This window comes from Miniopterus natalensis, chromosome 22, assembly GCF_054644295.1.
Source record: "Miniopterus natalensis isolate mMinNat1 chromosome 22, mMinNat1.hap1, whole genome shotgun sequence".
Lineage (NCBI taxonomy): Eukaryota > Metazoa > Chordata > Mammalia > Chiroptera > Miniopteridae > Miniopterus > Miniopterus natalensis.
This window is the reverse complement of record NC_142102.1, coordinates 9,511,207-9,527,270: the sequence shown is the minus strand read 5'-3', so window position 1 is coordinate 9,527,270 and position 16,064 is coordinate 9,511,207. Positions and strand designations below refer to the sequence as shown.

The 16,064-nt window shown below is 58.5% G+C and overlaps 1 protein-coding gene across 2 annotated transcripts in view; it reads right to left on the bottom strand.

The window, feature by feature from the left end:
- SLCO3A1 (solute carrier organic anion transporter family member 3A1) overlaps positions 1 to 16,064 on the bottom strand; it is a 163,818-nt gene that overhangs the window by 20,117 nt on the left and 127,637 nt on the right. For both annotated transcript variants that reach the window (XM_087829186.1, XM_087829185.1), the window contains exons 4-6: positions 11,345 to 11,608; positions 5,876 to 6,040; positions 1,075 to 1,273 (exon numbers count right to left, since the gene is read on the bottom strand). In XM_087829186.1, coding sequence (XP_087685312.1) covers positions 1,075 to 1,273; positions 5,876 to 6,040; positions 11,345 to 11,608 — 628 coding nt within the window. The remainder of the gene's footprint in view (positions 1 to 1,074; positions 1,274 to 5,875; positions 6,041 to 11,344; positions 11,609 to 16,064) is intronic.

Genomic DNA, 16,064 nt, shown 5'->3' with positions numbered 1-16,064 from the left:
GCTGGGTGGGAGCTCTGTCTGCCTAGAGGAGAAGAAGCTTCTCTCTATCATTTGCACCAATGCGCCCTCTGGGCTGGCAAGAGCTGGGGCTCTGCTCAGGGCCACCTCCTCCAGGATGCCTCTCCAGATTACTGCAGCCTCCGATGGACCAGCAACTCCACCCTGCCCAGCTGAACACTCCCATCTCCCCTCTTTGGGTCGGTCCTTGCCTCGGTTTTATCCCGCCCCAGCAGACAGCAAGCCCCGTGATACTCAACAAACCACTACAACCAGGCCGCTTCAATAATTACTGTCTGCCCGACTGAGTCACTTTCCTGCGAAAAGTAACACTAAGATATTTTAAAGTTCCTTTTGCACCACCAAAGGCGCAGCTACCTAGAGCTAGCACACTGCAGAGGGGGACAGGGTGGAAGGGGCGTTTTTAGTGCTGTGAGAGACAAGTGTCCTTTCTTCAGCCCTGTCATTTGCAGCTAAGCCTTTTAGTGCTCAAGCTCTACTGTATCCTCTGGCTTAACTGCAGGAGTAGGCCTGGTGGCCTGCCTGGAGGAGGAGACCAGGGTGGCGAGGAACTGGTATCCTGCAAGCCAGCCGGGCTCCAGTCTCGATGCTCCAGGCCGGACTGTCAAGGCAGCCTCAGAGTCCCATGTAGAAAAGGGGACGGCTGTCAACGCTGGATATATAAGGACAACAACCAGATAAAAAAAGTGGTCCCATAGAAACGAAGGAACTGCTGATGTCTATTCTATCTTTTACGTGCAGCTGAATGTTACAATAAAATTCCCTTTTATTTTCTATCTTCGCATCATTCCCACAGTCAAATGCCAGGAGTAGAAACCTGGGTCCCCAGGAGTAATGTCTGCTCATCTCCCCCAGGGTCCCTTGGCTGCCCTGGGAGAGACCCCTCGAGGGACACGGTCTGCCCCCCACCCAGAGGGTCCCACTGAGTCTCTGACCTTGGAAACAGACGCAGGGGCGTCACCCACTCCATGGCTCATGGTCACTAGGGACAAAGCTCTGCCATCAACCTGGCCCAGGGGGCAGAGAGGGGCACGAACAGACGCTGCTGGTACTTACGCGTTTCCATAGGGAACAGTGACCCCAGCCACGGGGCCCGTGTCGCAGCCCAGGAAGAGGAAGGAGACGTAGCAGGCGGTGGACACCAGGTTGACGAGCATGGCCATCCGGATGGCCCCCAGGGCGGACAGGCTGAGCTTCTTCACCAGCAGGCCGCCCAGGAAGATGCCCAGGCAGGCGCAGGGGATGGCGGTCATCCCTTCGGGGGGCAGAGGGGCAGAGGGACAGAGGGGTGGCGCCGTGAGCAGGGCAAGCGGGCCACCGCTTCCCGGTGCCCCCAAGTCCCCATCACGGGCCCCCCTCTGTCCTGGAGGAGCTCACAGGAAGCTGGGGAGACTCGCACGTGAGAGCTCTGTTCCTAGGAGCCTAAGTGCACCCACCTACTGTGCAAGTGGGGTCCCCGCACAGAAGCTGTGGGGACAACCAGAAGTCAAAGTCAGATGCAGTGGGAACCCGCACGCCCTTTAGGACAGTAAGGACCGGGGAGCAGCGACCGCTCTGCACGCTCCTGAGGGTGTGGGAGCCGGGCTGAAGCCCATTTGGGGACTGTCACCCCCTCTTCCCACTAGGCAAGGAAGGCTTCAAGGAACGGCCTGGAGGTCCCACGACTCGCCAGCCCGAGGGGACAGCGTTTTAGGCAGCCCCATGGCCTCTCAGGAAGTAGCAGCAATGAAATCAGTGTATTTCGTGGCTCTTGGTCGGTGGGTGGCATGCATGTCCCTCTCTCACAAACAGAACCGCCTGCAAGGCAGCAGGGCCATCGGCCTGTTATTTCGGATCCTCAGAGACTCGTGGGATTTCGGGAGGACCAGGGGGTCCTAGGCGTCCAGCCTCCTGTTTGGTTCTGCTCTGTTCTGACTCACTCCATCTAAAACTCGGCTTTAAACTACCCTGGGCGTCATCTATCCCCGGGGTAAACTGTGCACGGCCAATTTCCCGGCCCAGTCGGCCTCCTCCTGGCTAAGCGACAGACCTCTAGGTCAGTTGACTACCTCAACCAGCTGCTATGTGCTAAGGGAATGCAAATTAATTTTAATATTAGGGTAAGAAGAATATAATCAGGGAGGCTGAGCTGTGTAAGAAAATAGCACAAGTTACATTTTAAAAACACCATAATACCTCTTGTATTATCTGACGCTCTTGGAATATTTCTGCTCAGTTCCCCAGCCCTGGGCACAGAAATGGTCCCGGTGACCAAGCCCCTCTGAGCCCCGCTGTGCTCTCAGCCCATGTCTCACGGCCCCCCAGCCATGCCCCCTTCTCCTCCTTTCTCTCCCTGGAAAAGGCACCCAGGCTTTGCATTTCCTGGCCCCTCTTCTAGAACATTCTTGGCCTATGTCTTTTCTTGGCTGGCCCCTCTCCTCTCCAGAGAGGCCTTCCCAGGCCACCCCATCTAGCGGTCCCTGCACCTCGCCCGATTCCCCGACTTCCTCTTTTCATGGCTCCCCTACTATCAGAAGCTGCCTGTTTATTTGTGGGTTTCTTGTGCCCTCCCTCCTTACTGAGCTGCAGCTTCCCTGAGGACAAGAGCCCTTCCCGTCCTGTCCTGTCCTGTCCTGTCCCTCACGGTTCCCTGTGCCCAGCATGGACCCCAGGCCAGAGGGGCCCTCGGGGTTACTCGGGGGAGAGTTAGGTGGTGACAGATGACCGTGTGATGGACACCGGTGGCACGCCCATGCCCAAGAGCAGGCCTGTGCTTTGTCTCACTTCCTGACAGAGACAGTGGGAGTGTCACCCAGCGGTGATGGTAACTGTGACAGTAACAGGCGTGCCATCATCATCTCCAAGCCATCAGCAGCCCCCCCTCCCTCCTTGCTGCGTGTGTGGCCTTAACATTCGGGCTGGTCTCAGAACCTCCCTGGAACCCCGCGCTCACTGCGTTTCCTGCGCAGATCGAGTCCTTTCATCGCTGCCAATAAGCCGACGCCATCAGCCCCTTAATCACCTGTGTCGCTCTTTTCTGAATCCCGCCCCATCTGCTATGATTTCCTGGGTGGCCCAGAGCCCTGCGCTGATGCTGAGGCCTTGGCTTAGGCTCCCGCTGCTGCTTTATCCCCTAAAGGCCACCGGCAGCCCCTCCTCAGCCAGCCCCCCGCGTCCACGCCGGTTAGAGCACAGCCTGGCGCACGGGACAGCCAGGGGACAGTGGCGGGAACGGTCCTCCTCTGCCAAGCACTCCGACAGACAGAAAGTCGCTCGAAAAGAAACAGGCACAAGAAATTCAGACGGTTTCTCAGACCTTCTACCCTGAAAACGACTGATTTGTTTTTCGACAGCAAACTGGGAAATCTGATCTTAGATGGAAGACAAGCCCAAGGTGCAAGCAGCTGTGCAAACGTAATAAAAACGTGTGGAGCAGCAGCAACGTAGCCGGGAGGCGAGCGGCCCGCTCCTCGGGTGCTCAGGGTGAGGCCTGAGCCGCGCCCGCTCCGATGAAGGGACCCCTTTAATGACACGGGTGTGCCGCCTGTCTCTGTCGGAAAGACCGGCGGGCTGCGCGCTGCTGGCACTTAGAAGAACCCTTAGGAAGCAGTGGGTGTAAAGAGCTGTTAGTAAGAAGGAAGAAACAAGGCTGTGCTGTGACCCGGCCGCATCATTAACTTGTTATGTCCTGCGACGTGCCAAAGCTTAAGGGAAGAGCCGAGGAATTTTTCTAAAAACCCCATTTTCTAAACACGCCTGTCGCCAGGTCAGATCAAGCTGGGACCATGCCCAGCGGCCCCGGAGGCGCCTGGTGTGCACCCCAGGAGGCGGTCTCCCCCAAGGGCGACCATCCTTCTGGCCTCCATCCCTTTAAGTACCTTTCCCTCCTTTTAGCTCCAGTAAGCATGTTCTCCTTTGTGTCCGACGCCTTTCACCGCAGTCAAATTCGGCCACACAGAGGCACGGATCAGCTCTGGCTTTCTCACGCCGTGTGGCGTCCGCCGTTCGACCGTTTTATAAATTCCTTACCCGCCCGCTGCTCACAGACGTTTGGGTTGTTCCCCGCGAGGGGCTGTTGTGCGTAAAGCTGCTCCGAACACCGTGGAACGCGCGTGTACCCGTGAGCGCATCGAAACGCTCGCTCCCGCTGGGTGCGCGCCTGGGAGCGGAGCGGCTGCACCCGCACACGGGCATATGCTCAGCTGGAGCCGCCGCGGAGCTTTCCAGAAGGCTCGCGCCCCGCGCCCGCCCGCCCGCCGGCTGGGACGAGCGCTCTGGGGCTCCCCGTGCGCACCGCGCCTGGCAGCGCAGGTCTGGGGGGTCGGCTGGCGCTTTCCTGACCCCCAACGGGGCAGCCCTCTGCATCTGTGCACGGGCCATGCTGGGAAGTAACTGAAAACACCACAAGCTCGGCAACACCCCCATCACACTCCTGTCCCCGCCCCTCCTCTCAGCAGGGACCCGATTCCCAGTCCGCGGAGACGAGCACCCCACGGGGCTGGGGCTCCGAGGCGCCAGCCAGCCGGCCTGGCCTACTCCAGCGGCCGCCCCCAGGCCGCCCTGCTCTGCGCTTTCGGAACAGGTGAGCCCTGAAACGGGGGGCCGTCCCCCCCCACTCCCCCCTTCTGCAGATCGCTTTCTGCTGCCTCGTATCGCTCTGCTTGGAAACCTGCTGGGCAGCGTCTCTCCTGACACAACAGCACCCAGCAACCCCCCATCACGCTCCTGTCCCTGAGCTCCCAACCGCAGCGCCCGCCGTGGCCTCCGACCTTCCTTCCTCCACGGCTAAGCCTCGGGAAAGGGTCCCGCGGCCACGGTCTATCCCTGCCCCGGTCCCCCGGCCCCACTCCGCAGACACAGCCCTGACGTGGGCGGAGCAGGTCCTGCTGCAAAGCTGGCGGGGACGTGTGAGCGCACACGGCTGGCTGCTTCCTTCTTTGAACCCTCTCGTCCTTGGCTACCGTGACCCGGGGGCTTCTTTCGGGGGCTGCTTAAAGCTCTCTACAGGCTCCCCTGCTTCTTCACGGCTGTATTGCGCCCCTTCTTTCCACCTTCCCTAAGGAAACTCCAGCCCCAGCCCTCAACGGCTGGCCACACACTGATGCACCCGAGCCGACGTTCCCGACCCCGATCTTGAGCTCTGAGCCGATCACAGGCCCGGGACACGGGTGTCCCCCACAGGCACTGACACCTCAGCTCGTCACCTTCCCCGCAGGCCCGTCTTCTCTGCCGTTTCCACGTTTCCAGCCAGAATCTGGGGGCCGTTCCTACCCTTCCCTCTCTCCCACGGGCTGGAGACCACCTTCCTCACTCGAGTAAGTGCCACTGCTTCCCACGAGGGAAACGGGGTTCCTTTGGCAAGCCTGCGCCGAACAATTAGGGGGGATGCCTGCCGCCCAGGACAGTGGGACCGGGCCTGAGCTTGGGGGGAAGGGCTGTCACCATCCACTAATTCCATCTGCCACAGGCAAGCGGACAGAACGGGAGCGTATGGCTTCCAAGCTCTGAATTTGCCGGCCAGGGGTTTCATGCTGCGAAGAATATTCTTGCTTTTTATGTGCCTGACCAAGGCCTAACCCAAACCTTTCAAGATCCGTCTTGATGTCCCTCTTCCTTCCCCATATCTTCCCCCCCAACTCTCCAGCTTGCCCCAGTCCATCGACCTCCTGGCCTGTCACAATGCTTCCCGCGTACGTTTTATATCTGAGCTCTTTCTGGCCGTGCATTTTTAATAATTGCCTCAGGTGGGCTTGTCTTACCTGGAGACCACACTTTGCAATTCTGCTGCAGGGCACCGCGTGTGCTCCTGCACGCTTGTCGCCTTCACAGCGAGCACGACAGCCTCCCCGCCCTCCCAGGGCGCCGGGGACAGACTCACCGAGCAGCTGGTTGGCAGAAGAGGTGGTGAGGTTAAACTGCTGCTCCAGGTACTTCCCCAAGAAGGCGGCGAAGCCAGCCACCACCGCGATCTCCATGCAGGCGGCCAGGATGATGCAGGTGAACACAGGGTTGGAGAGCAGGTGCTTGGTGACCTTGGGGATCACTGCGGGGGCAGAGAAGCAGAGGGCCAAGGTCACACACTGCGCTCCCAGGCCTTCTCCCCCCAAGGCCTCTTCTTGGCACACGCCCGTCTGCCTCGGGAAACAGCGCCGGGAGCCGCCCAGCTCCTCAGGCCAAAGCCTATAGCCTGTGAAGTCGCCCATAACTGAAAACTCTGGCTTCCAAACATAGCTGCTGTTTTGCCAGGGAAAGCGACGACGACTAAAACGGGGGAGACTATGACATGCCTGCTATTCCAATTTACTGGAAACACTGAAATATTTTATAAGCAATCACAACTGATTTCCATCCTGCCCTGCCCCCCCAAAGGAGTTTGGGGTTTGTTTCTCAAAAGGGGAACTACACCTTAATTATATATTATAAATTATAAATGAACAACTATGTCCTATCAATACATCTAAGTGTACATATATACCTGGGATTAATATTCGTAACTGTGTATGTGTGTTAAGAAAATGTATTTAATCTTAACAGTTTCAGGAAAGCAATTCTAGGTTCTCTCATGTATATTTATAAATATATAAAGCCCACCCCCCTCCTTATCACTGCCACTTTCACGGCCACCTCCCTGGACAAAGCTGCCATGAGCTCTCCCCTGGGGGTCATCTGAACGAGCCGACGAGGGTCTTGGTTTTCCTTGTTGACCCAATGCAATCATTCCCTACACAGGATGGGGTCAGCTCGCGTCACATTCCCGCTCCGAACTCCACCATGAACAAAACCCACACCCAGAGCTCTGCCCGATGGCTGGCTGATGACACTTCTTACCACGCCCGCCCTCCCTCCAGTCCTTGGGGAAATGACATGTGAGCTGATGCCTGAAGATGGGCTCAGAGTTCCCCTGGAGGGAACAGCAAGTGCAAAGTCCTGGGAGGCAGAGCCTGGAAATACAGAGGACTGAGGCTGCTGCGACAGGAAGCTGGAGGGGCACATGATGGCCTGTGACTCTATCCCTTCACGCAGAGCAGGACGACAGGATCTGACGGGTCCCCAAACCATCACGTGGGTAACAGACCAGAGGGGTGAGGGGAGGCTGGATTGCAGGAGGTACCAGGAGCAGGTTAGAGGGAGACGTGGGAGATCAAGTCAGCAGAACCCAGTGACGATGGCATTAGCGGGGCAAGAAGGGTGGAGATGGCACCAAGCCAGGGAGACTTCATCTCCCCTAAAAGCAAAGGTCCTCGCGAGCGGGTGCTGCGGAAAAGGGTTGGTTCCACCCACCCCAGGCTGGCTCCCCTTGTCTTCCTCACTTGGTTCATTAACAGTTGAGTGAATCCTTGTGCGAAACACTGGAAAGAGCTCAGAATCTAGAGGCTGGAGACCTGGGTCTAGGCCCAGCTGTCCCGACAGGTGGCACGGAGACTCGTCACACCCACCCATCGACCAGAGTGGGAGGCCCACGCAGGCGCTCTGGAAGTCATTAACCACGCTCCACACTTTGGGGCTGGTTATTAAGACTCACCCCTCCCTGCCAGCTCAGCTGTCCCCTGCTGTCCCCAGTGCAGCTATCTTTTCTGGGACGAGAAGAGGCCACTTGGCAGTCAGCGTGAGCAGCACACAGGCAAGAGTGCTGAGCTTGTGACTGCTCTGCTCTTTCCATGATCAAAGGCAGGGCTCTGCCTGCAGAGTTTAAACCGTTTGGCACCGTCACCCTCAGCCAGCCAGAAAGCCCACCAGAGGGTCGGACGTGCCAGCAATGCTCCAGGGAGTCGCTCGTCCCCTCCCTTTTAGGAAGCGGTCCTGCCCGGGAGGCCCATTGTCTTAAGGTACCTCTGTGCCACCGAGCCAGCAGCCGGAAGAGTATTAGTCAACTCAGCTGAAAAGTCAGTTGGCACCTGCTGACGCCACTTTGTCTCTGAGAGTCGGTTTATTGCCCGAAGATGCGGTACAATGTCGTGGCCAAGGCGACAGGCACTGGGACCCTGCCAGGATTCACAGCCTTTCCGTTCATCTCTAAGCCTCAGTTCCCTTACCTGTAAAATGGTACCAATGCCTTATAGGGTACCAAATACGACAGTGCATGGAAAGGAAATCCAGCTGTGCATATGTGCATGGGGGGGGTGCAGTATGTATGCGCATGTGCGAGCATGCTGGCAAGAAAGTGCTCATTTGTTCATCCATTCAACTAATGTCACCTGCACAGCACCGGGCACTGTTCTATGCACTGGAACAAAAAGATGTTAAGAGCTTTGTCCTTGGAGAAGCCACAAGTTTTGGGCAGATGCAGACAAGCAGAGAGGGCCCCGCAGGGGGCTAGCAAGTGCTTTGCAGGGGCCGTGTGGCCAACAGGGGAACTGCTGGGTATACGGGGGCATGTGCTCAGAGGGGCTAAGGGGGGATTCCTGGGCAAGTGGGGACTGGGTCTAGCTCAGAGGGGGACCAAGGGAGGAGGGCGTGCCAGGAGAAACAGCGGCAAAGAGGAGAGTGCCAGATGTGTTCCAGAAACATCCGTGAGGGACATGGTGGGGAAGGTGCCTGGACGTGTGGCTGCAGAAGGGGCCCAGATCCCCACCATCAAGGCCCCTTCAGGGCAAGTGACACGGGAGGCAATTTCCAATGAAACACGAAACTGTGGTCGTGAGCTGATGATACTACTGCGCATCTGTCTATTAAGGCCCCTGCATTCCTTCCTCCCTCTGGGTCCAGCCTTTCACAGACCATTCTGCAAACTCCGAGCTTCTGGCTGCAGGAGGCCACCCCAGGTGCAGTCCTGGCCACCACACAGCTCCTGGTGCAGGAAAGCAAGGGGCAGACACAGTGCTGGATACGAGAGGCAGGGCGCCAGGGGGGAGACGGGTCCTGGAAGGCGACTCAGCAAACGCTCTGGGGCATCTGAAGATCAGGATCAGGAAGGGGGGCTTCGGAGCTGGGGTGTTCAGGGGAACTTTGTTGGCACAGCATGGGGCGCAAAGCGGGTGAGGCGCTTGGGAGCCCCAGGGAGCAATGTATGGTGCTCTAGGTGGAGATGTCCACATGGCCAGAACGCTGTCTCAGGCGGGGAATGGGGGCTGTAGGCCCCCATGCCCCCCCTCCACGAGGTGATGGAAAATGGTTTATTAACGTAACAGCTCACTTCACTGTATTTTGGCTCCTGGGGATCCTTCTAAAGACACTTCCTTCCTTTCCTGCCGGGACATCCTTCCCGTCCATTCAGGGACCCATGGCCTCGGGGAATCGCTAATTCTAAATTAAAAACCATGGATCATCAGAAGTGGAGCCCATGTGCACACAGGTCACAACGTGCCATCGCCTGTGGTCTAGTGAGCCTCACACAAATCTACCCAACTGCGGGCCCGTCAGCCCGGCCACCGCACATGCCACTCGCACCTCGTCGCGGCCTGGACTCTGCCTCCTGCAGGCCTCCTGGCTACGATTCCAGCTCCAGAACATAAGCTGCGTTGGTCAACCCAGCGCTAGGCCCCTGAACCCCAGCAGGGCCTCAGTAAACACAGACTGAGTTGAACAAATGAGTTAACGAGCAACTGACTCCTAATCCAAGCGTCCGGAAGCAGTGACACCCCGAGACCCAGCTCAGCTCCGTCTCCGACCCGGCAGGTGGAGTCCCCTGCCTGTCCCTGTTTTGTAACCTGCAGGGTTCAGGGTTTGGCTGTGCTTACCGCCCCGGGCTGGCTTCCTTGGGGGGCTGGTCGGTCCCTACACTGGAAGGCGAGCTCTTTGGCGGCAGAATGGTAGCTTTTCATCTTTGTAACCAGAGACGCATGGTAAGAGTTTACTTGTGCAGCTCTCATAATCAGCCATAGCAAGGCCCGAGTGTCACCCTGGCGTGGGGAAAAACCTAGAAAGGCTGCTGCCTCCCTCCCCGCTCCAGGGCAAGGGTGTCCCCCGAGGCCCACTCTCGTGCGGCCGTTTTTCCTGTGGGCTGCTGTGCGACGAGGGGAGCAGCAGGCTCCACCCTCTGGTCACCGGGGGCTACAGAAGCGGCCCTGTTTTTCTCTGGGGGACGCTTTTATTGAGCACATACTCCTCGGGGTGCACACCCAGGCAACCTCAGAGGACACAAAGGGAGTGGCCTTCTCGCCTACCACTGTCCCCTAGACCTCAGAGAGATGAAGTCTAAGGCCTTCTGTGCACAATTCCAAATTGGAGGCTTGGCAGACGCCACCATGGGACACGGGGCGGGCATGCCATTCGGTTATTAATCAGTCCCTCGGGAATGAACAGGATTCCCTGTGGCCTAACGCGGCGGCGCTCCAGCTCTCGCTAGTCTAGAGCAGAGCGGGGATCCGGCCACCGGGCTGCCCGAGGCCCCTCCATGGTACTTCAGCTTCTCCACGAAGGCGCTCGGCATTTATATAGGAGCTCACTGCACCCGCACCAAACGTCTAAACTGCGCCGCAGGACTGTCTGAGGCCTGGCTGCGTGCCCCGTGCCCGCACAGGTGACCGGCCACCTTCCTGCCGCCCCAGCCGCCCTGGGGGACAGCGCTCCAGCCTCGCGTCCGCTCATTTCTAAAGCGCAGCAGGTCCTCCAGGGGCCCAGGACTCAGGGGCCCTGTGCAGCCAGGAGCAGAGCACGCGCCTCCCGGGGGGCGAGAGGCACGGAGCCGCTTTTGAGGCCACACTGTCCTCGCCTTTAAGGGACCAGATGCGACAAATGTGGAATCAACTGGGGGCGGGGGTGGGGGTGGGGGTGCTTCTCATTCTCACTCTGCATCACTGCCTCCCCACGCTATTAGAAAAGAAGATTTAAAAAATTTTTACGATTGTGAGCACTTTGCTGCATCCGCAGTGTGACTGTCATTACTCTACAGCGTGACTCTGTATTTGCACATTCCTGTCCGCAGGCACACGCGTCCAGCCTCTCGTGCAGCGGATGGAAGGAAGGAGTGAACCTGAAGACGTGCACTTTGGACGTGGCTCTTACAGAATGCCCGAGTCGGGCAAAGCGAGCCAACTTCAGAAGCCCCTTTGACGCTTCAAAGCGCTTATAAGCTGCATGAAAGAGCTCACGAGCGTTCTGCAAAACGCCCAGCCCCCTCCTGCCCTCTGTCACTTCCTTCCCTCTGCAAACATTTATGTTTATCACACATCGGTTGCTACGTTGCCATGGGGTTCTCTCCTGGGGACATCCGTCGGCTGCCCTTCGCTAACTGGTAGCTACTTTGCAAGCGAGGTCACCGGCTTCTCAGGAGCAAGCCAAGCACAGGACCGGAGCAGCGAGTCGTGCCAAACAAGGACGATTCTGCCTCCAGTCCCCCAGCAGCCGGTCCCGACTGCCAGCCTGTCCCCCGCCACCCTCGGTCAGCCCATTCCTGCGGCCGCCCTACCTCTCAGCTGCTGGAAGCAGGAGGCGCTGCTGTCCGGCTCCAGCGGGTGCCGCAGGACCCCGTTGCTGGGCTTGGGTCTCTCGTAGTCCCTTTCGGGGAGCATGGCCTGCTCGCTCTCCATGGCGGGGTCTGAGTGCGGGGGCAGAGACTGTGGAAACCCGAACATCAAGAGGGAAGAGAAGAAGAGTAAGGCACCGCAGAGCAGGAAGCCACCCCACCAGGCTCCGATCCAGCGGGGGTCATCCGGAGTGATGTCCAGGTTACCTGCAATCAGAGAGGGGACAGTCAGCGGTGGGGGGCGGGGGGGGGTGCAGATGGGCCGAGAGCTCTGGACAGGGCCTGGGGTGGGGGGCCGGACACCGAGCAAAGCAGCCTGTTGTTTCACATGGGTGCTTCTGCTCCTCCACAAGCTGAAGACTGATCGCTCCCCCCCAAGCTGAAGACTGATCACTTCCCCCCCTTAATTTTCTTGTCTACCCTGTGCTTGTATCAGTCTAGACAAAAACAGCCAGAAGCCAGGCACCTTGTGAATCTAGGGTGGAATCTCTGGCTTGGCAGAGCTGTCGAGGCGGGCTAACAAAAACACACAAAAAAATCAGAAACTTTTATTATTCAAGGATATAGTTTTTACTAGGTATACTCACTCACCCCCCACCCCCAAAGCGGCTGATCTGAGGTCCCATTCACCACCCCACTGCCCGTCTTACATGGGGCTCACAGATCCTAAGTCATGCACAGAGCACAGGCCAAAAGCCTGAACCCTGGGCCGGGATCCTGCCCCCTTCTCGCGGTGCGACCCCAGGCCTGGGATGGGAACTCTGCACGTCAGCTGACTTCGCCGCACCACAGTGACCACGGCCCGACAGTATGTGTCTCGTGGAGTCTGGGGGACGATCCAATGAGCCACGCGAGACCCGAAGTGCTCAGGAGATGCCTGGCACGAGCTTGAGCCCCGAACCGATGGCAGCTCAGTATTTATGGCAGGGTCCTTCTCCGATCTGCCGGCGGGTAGGTTCATTCAAGCCTCGGGGGCGGCCTGCGGTCTGGGCCAGGCCTCCACTGGGAAGCTCTGCGGCCAACCTACACGCCTCGCGGCGGTGCGCCTGTGGTTTGGCTGTCTTGTCCCGTTATTTCTTCGATTTGCCAGCTGAAGTCATGAAGACATAAACTACGGCTTACTCCTTGGTAGAGGTTTTCTCCCCCCCTCCCTCTCTCTCCCCCCCCAACTACCTTTCATGGCAGCACTCCCAGATGAGCTGCTGAGAAATGTCTCTTTGACGATAATCCCATGTCCCTGGAGCCTGGAAGGAAATTCTTGGAGGCCTGGGCCATGGCATAGGAGCTGAGAGCTAACAGGGCTGCAGGCCTGGACCAGTGGACGGACAGACTCGGGAATAAAAACGACCACAGGCACCAGATGACCACCATCTGCAAGAGGCCCTCCCTGGCGACTCTTTAGGTCACACCAACGAAAATGCCAGCAAGGACTTCCTCGGGACCAGGCCCCAGGCAGGGTGCAACCTTAACTGTGCCTGTCGCCCGTCCCGATGACCCTACAAAATAATCTACTATCCCTGATTTATGCGGCTGGAGAAACTGAGGCCGAGAAAGGTCAGGGGCCTTGCCCAAGTTCACAGAGCTGAAGGTGTGACGCGGGGGCCAGGCTCTGCGCCCTCTGCCACACCGGTGGCCCCTCCGGATTGTCCGGACTGTCTGGGCTCCCTGGAGGGCTCCAGGCAGGTGTTAACTCTCAGGCCTTGTGCAATGAGCCTAAGGCCACCTACTTGTCGGTAGGTGGCAAGCTGACCTTTGGAATATCAGTGGCCGCTGTCCTGGAGGCCTTGACAGCAACCCAGCAGCAATACCCTGGGGGCTACAGATGCCTTGGTGTAGCTGCCCGCTGGAGAGCAGAGAGTGTAAGCTTCGGGGGGCTCCGCCTTGAACCCCAGCTCTGCTACACCCTAGCACGTGACAGCAGGTAAGTCCCTCACCCTCTCGGAGCCTCAGTCTCATCTGCTGCAAAGCAGAGTGTTTGCAAGCGAGAGAGGCAAGGAGCCAGAACCACCTGACGCACAGGGCGCCCCTCTCTACGGCAGCTCCTGTTATTGTTACTTTTAGGTATATATTTAAATAAATGAGAATTTTAAGATACGGATCTTTAAAGAAGAAGGGAGCATGGGCGGACACAAGGTGACCCTGGAAGCATCTTTTGCACATGAGGAGGGAAGGAAATGAATCTGCCTCCGGTAGCTGAGCGGGGATGTTCTCGCCCGCCTCTCACCGCGTTTCCTCACCTGCTGCTGGGCAGCAAAGAGAAACAAAAGTGGTGAGGGGGAGCCGCCGTCCCCCCTCCTCTGTCTTGGGGGGTCTGGAGAGAGGGAACCAAAAGTGAGCAGCAGAGAGCAATCCTGGCAGTTGTTTGAGGCAACGCAATTAGCAGCGCGCAGTCATATTTTAGTTAGGAAGTTAGTGGCTCTGCTACGTGTGAGAAAACATCCCAGGGAGGGGGGCTGCCTGGGGGAGGTGGGGGTTTGTGTCAACGTGTCACCGCTCCCTGTGGGTTCGTGCATGTGCGTGGAGAGCCAACGCCGGCTCCTAACTTGTAACACGGGGCAGAGCATCGATCGGTGTCAGACTAAGGAGAGCCTGCGCCTCGGGCAAGGGGAGAGGGGCTTCAGCAGGAAGGTGTGTGTGTGTGGGGGGGGGGGCAGGATTTTATAGACACAGGAAAATCACAGTTGAGTATTTTGGGAGATATTTTTTCCCTTCATTTCAAATATCCAGAGCACTGTGGCAGGGAGAGAAAAGACACTGAGCAGAAACAGCGTGGCTCTGGCGCACGCTGCCAGTGGGGTCTCGCTCTGATGTTGGTGGCGCCCAAGAAGCCAGCCGAGGCCTGAACCCGGTCTGAGAAACGTCTCTTCTAAGACACCCCCTTTCTCTGCCCATCTCCACAATGAATGGTAGTTTTACGAGGCACTTTTGGCTGGTTATGGCGAAACCCTCCCTCCGCCTGCTCAGCGGGTAACTGCTCGGGAATTCTCGGCGTTGAGGGACAGTTGTCGTGTCCCAGCCCACGAAAGGCTGCAGTGGACACATGTCCCTGCTGACCTGCGCTGGGTACACAGCACGAGCAAGGAATAAACCCCCAGTGTTGTGAGTCACTGAGCGGCTGAGTGTTTGTTACCGCAGCAGAGCCTGGCCCACCCTGACTGATACAAAAGGCTTAGCAAGTCAGAGCGCGCCCCTTAGGGACAGCGGTCTCGGGCAGGCCTGGAATAGCAGAAGTACTGTTTGAGGTGCATTTTGGGGGGCCAGGCAAACACAGGGGGTTGAGATGTCTTCGCACCTCCGAGGGCCATCATCATCATCACAGGATCGAAAGAAAAGTCACTGGCAATAGGGTTGAACCAGCTTGAAGCCAACCAACCCAGGAGTGTACCAGAGACTGCGAGGGCAGATCACAGCCCATCGGAGATGCGGACGTCTCACCCCTGGGCCACACTGACGGCTCTCTGGGTAGTTTTTGGATTTTTTTTTTTTTCCAGTCCACTTACCAATTTGTCTAACCTAGTTCGTGAAACTTCTGCTATGGGACCCGAGAATTCCAAGAGTGTCATTAAGTGACAGACCTAATTAGGAAGGAGAGACAGGAGGGCAGAGTGGAGCAATCAGGGTCCCGGCCGCTGGGCTAATTAGTCCAACGCGAAGGGGTCTGGGGACAGCAGTGAGCACTGCGGGGCCGTGCGGGGCTCTCCGCTTGCTGACCTTCCCGGATGCAAACACCACGTAGCTGGGGCGGGTCTGGCTGGGACACGCCTTAGGACAAGTCTGCAGGGACATGCTCGATGGCTTAGGTCCTCTGGGCAAGGCCTTCGTCCAAGGAAAGGGCAGTGTCCTGGCTAAATTCCTGGGCAGGTCTCGGGGAGCGGGCGGCTCAGTGGCCTGGGCCCTGACTCCTGGTCGCTGTGCAAATGAGTGAGCCTCTTCAGGTCCTTGTCACACGCTGACTCTCCTGCGCACTTACGACACTCCCATAGCCTCGACGGTCCTAATGAGGGGCTCTGTCTTAACTGGTGAGGAAACGATAAGGGAGGGTCATCCCTAAAAAAACCGAGACTCCCCCCCTCCTAAAAACACAGCCCAAAGCCATCCAGGGATAGAGCAAGTTTCAGTGACAGGCTTCGGAAAATAAAAGCTGCTGGGGACTCCGGGAGCCTGGGGCGGGCGCCCTGGGAAGATAAGTTGGGCTCTTCTGCCCCCTGCTGCTGGAAAGCGGCACCGGCCGGCCATGGCCTTCAGCGGGGTGCAGACAAAGGCGGGGAGCGCTCACTGCCACCCATCGGGGCCGAGCCCACCCACCACCGCCTGGGCACGGGCTGGGAGGGAGGGTGCGCTCAGCAAGGCCGGGCGCGGGCGCCCTGTGCCTGACTCACGGGGAGGCTTCACGCTGCCGAAGGGCCGGGCCCCCGATGACGTGGCCACACTGGGCCTCGGGGATGAAAGGATGCACAGGATGGAGCCAGCATGCGCGGCTCGGGACAGCGCGGCAAAGGCGTGGCACGCCGAGGGGACTGTGAGCCTCCAGCCGCCTGCCCACCCCTCGGCCACCCCAGGCACGAAGATGCTGTTGCATCCCCAGGAGGGCGCGTGGTGGGGGCCTCTGGAAGTGGGGACACCTCGCGCTGACGCAGGACACCTGGCTTTATACAGATGCGCC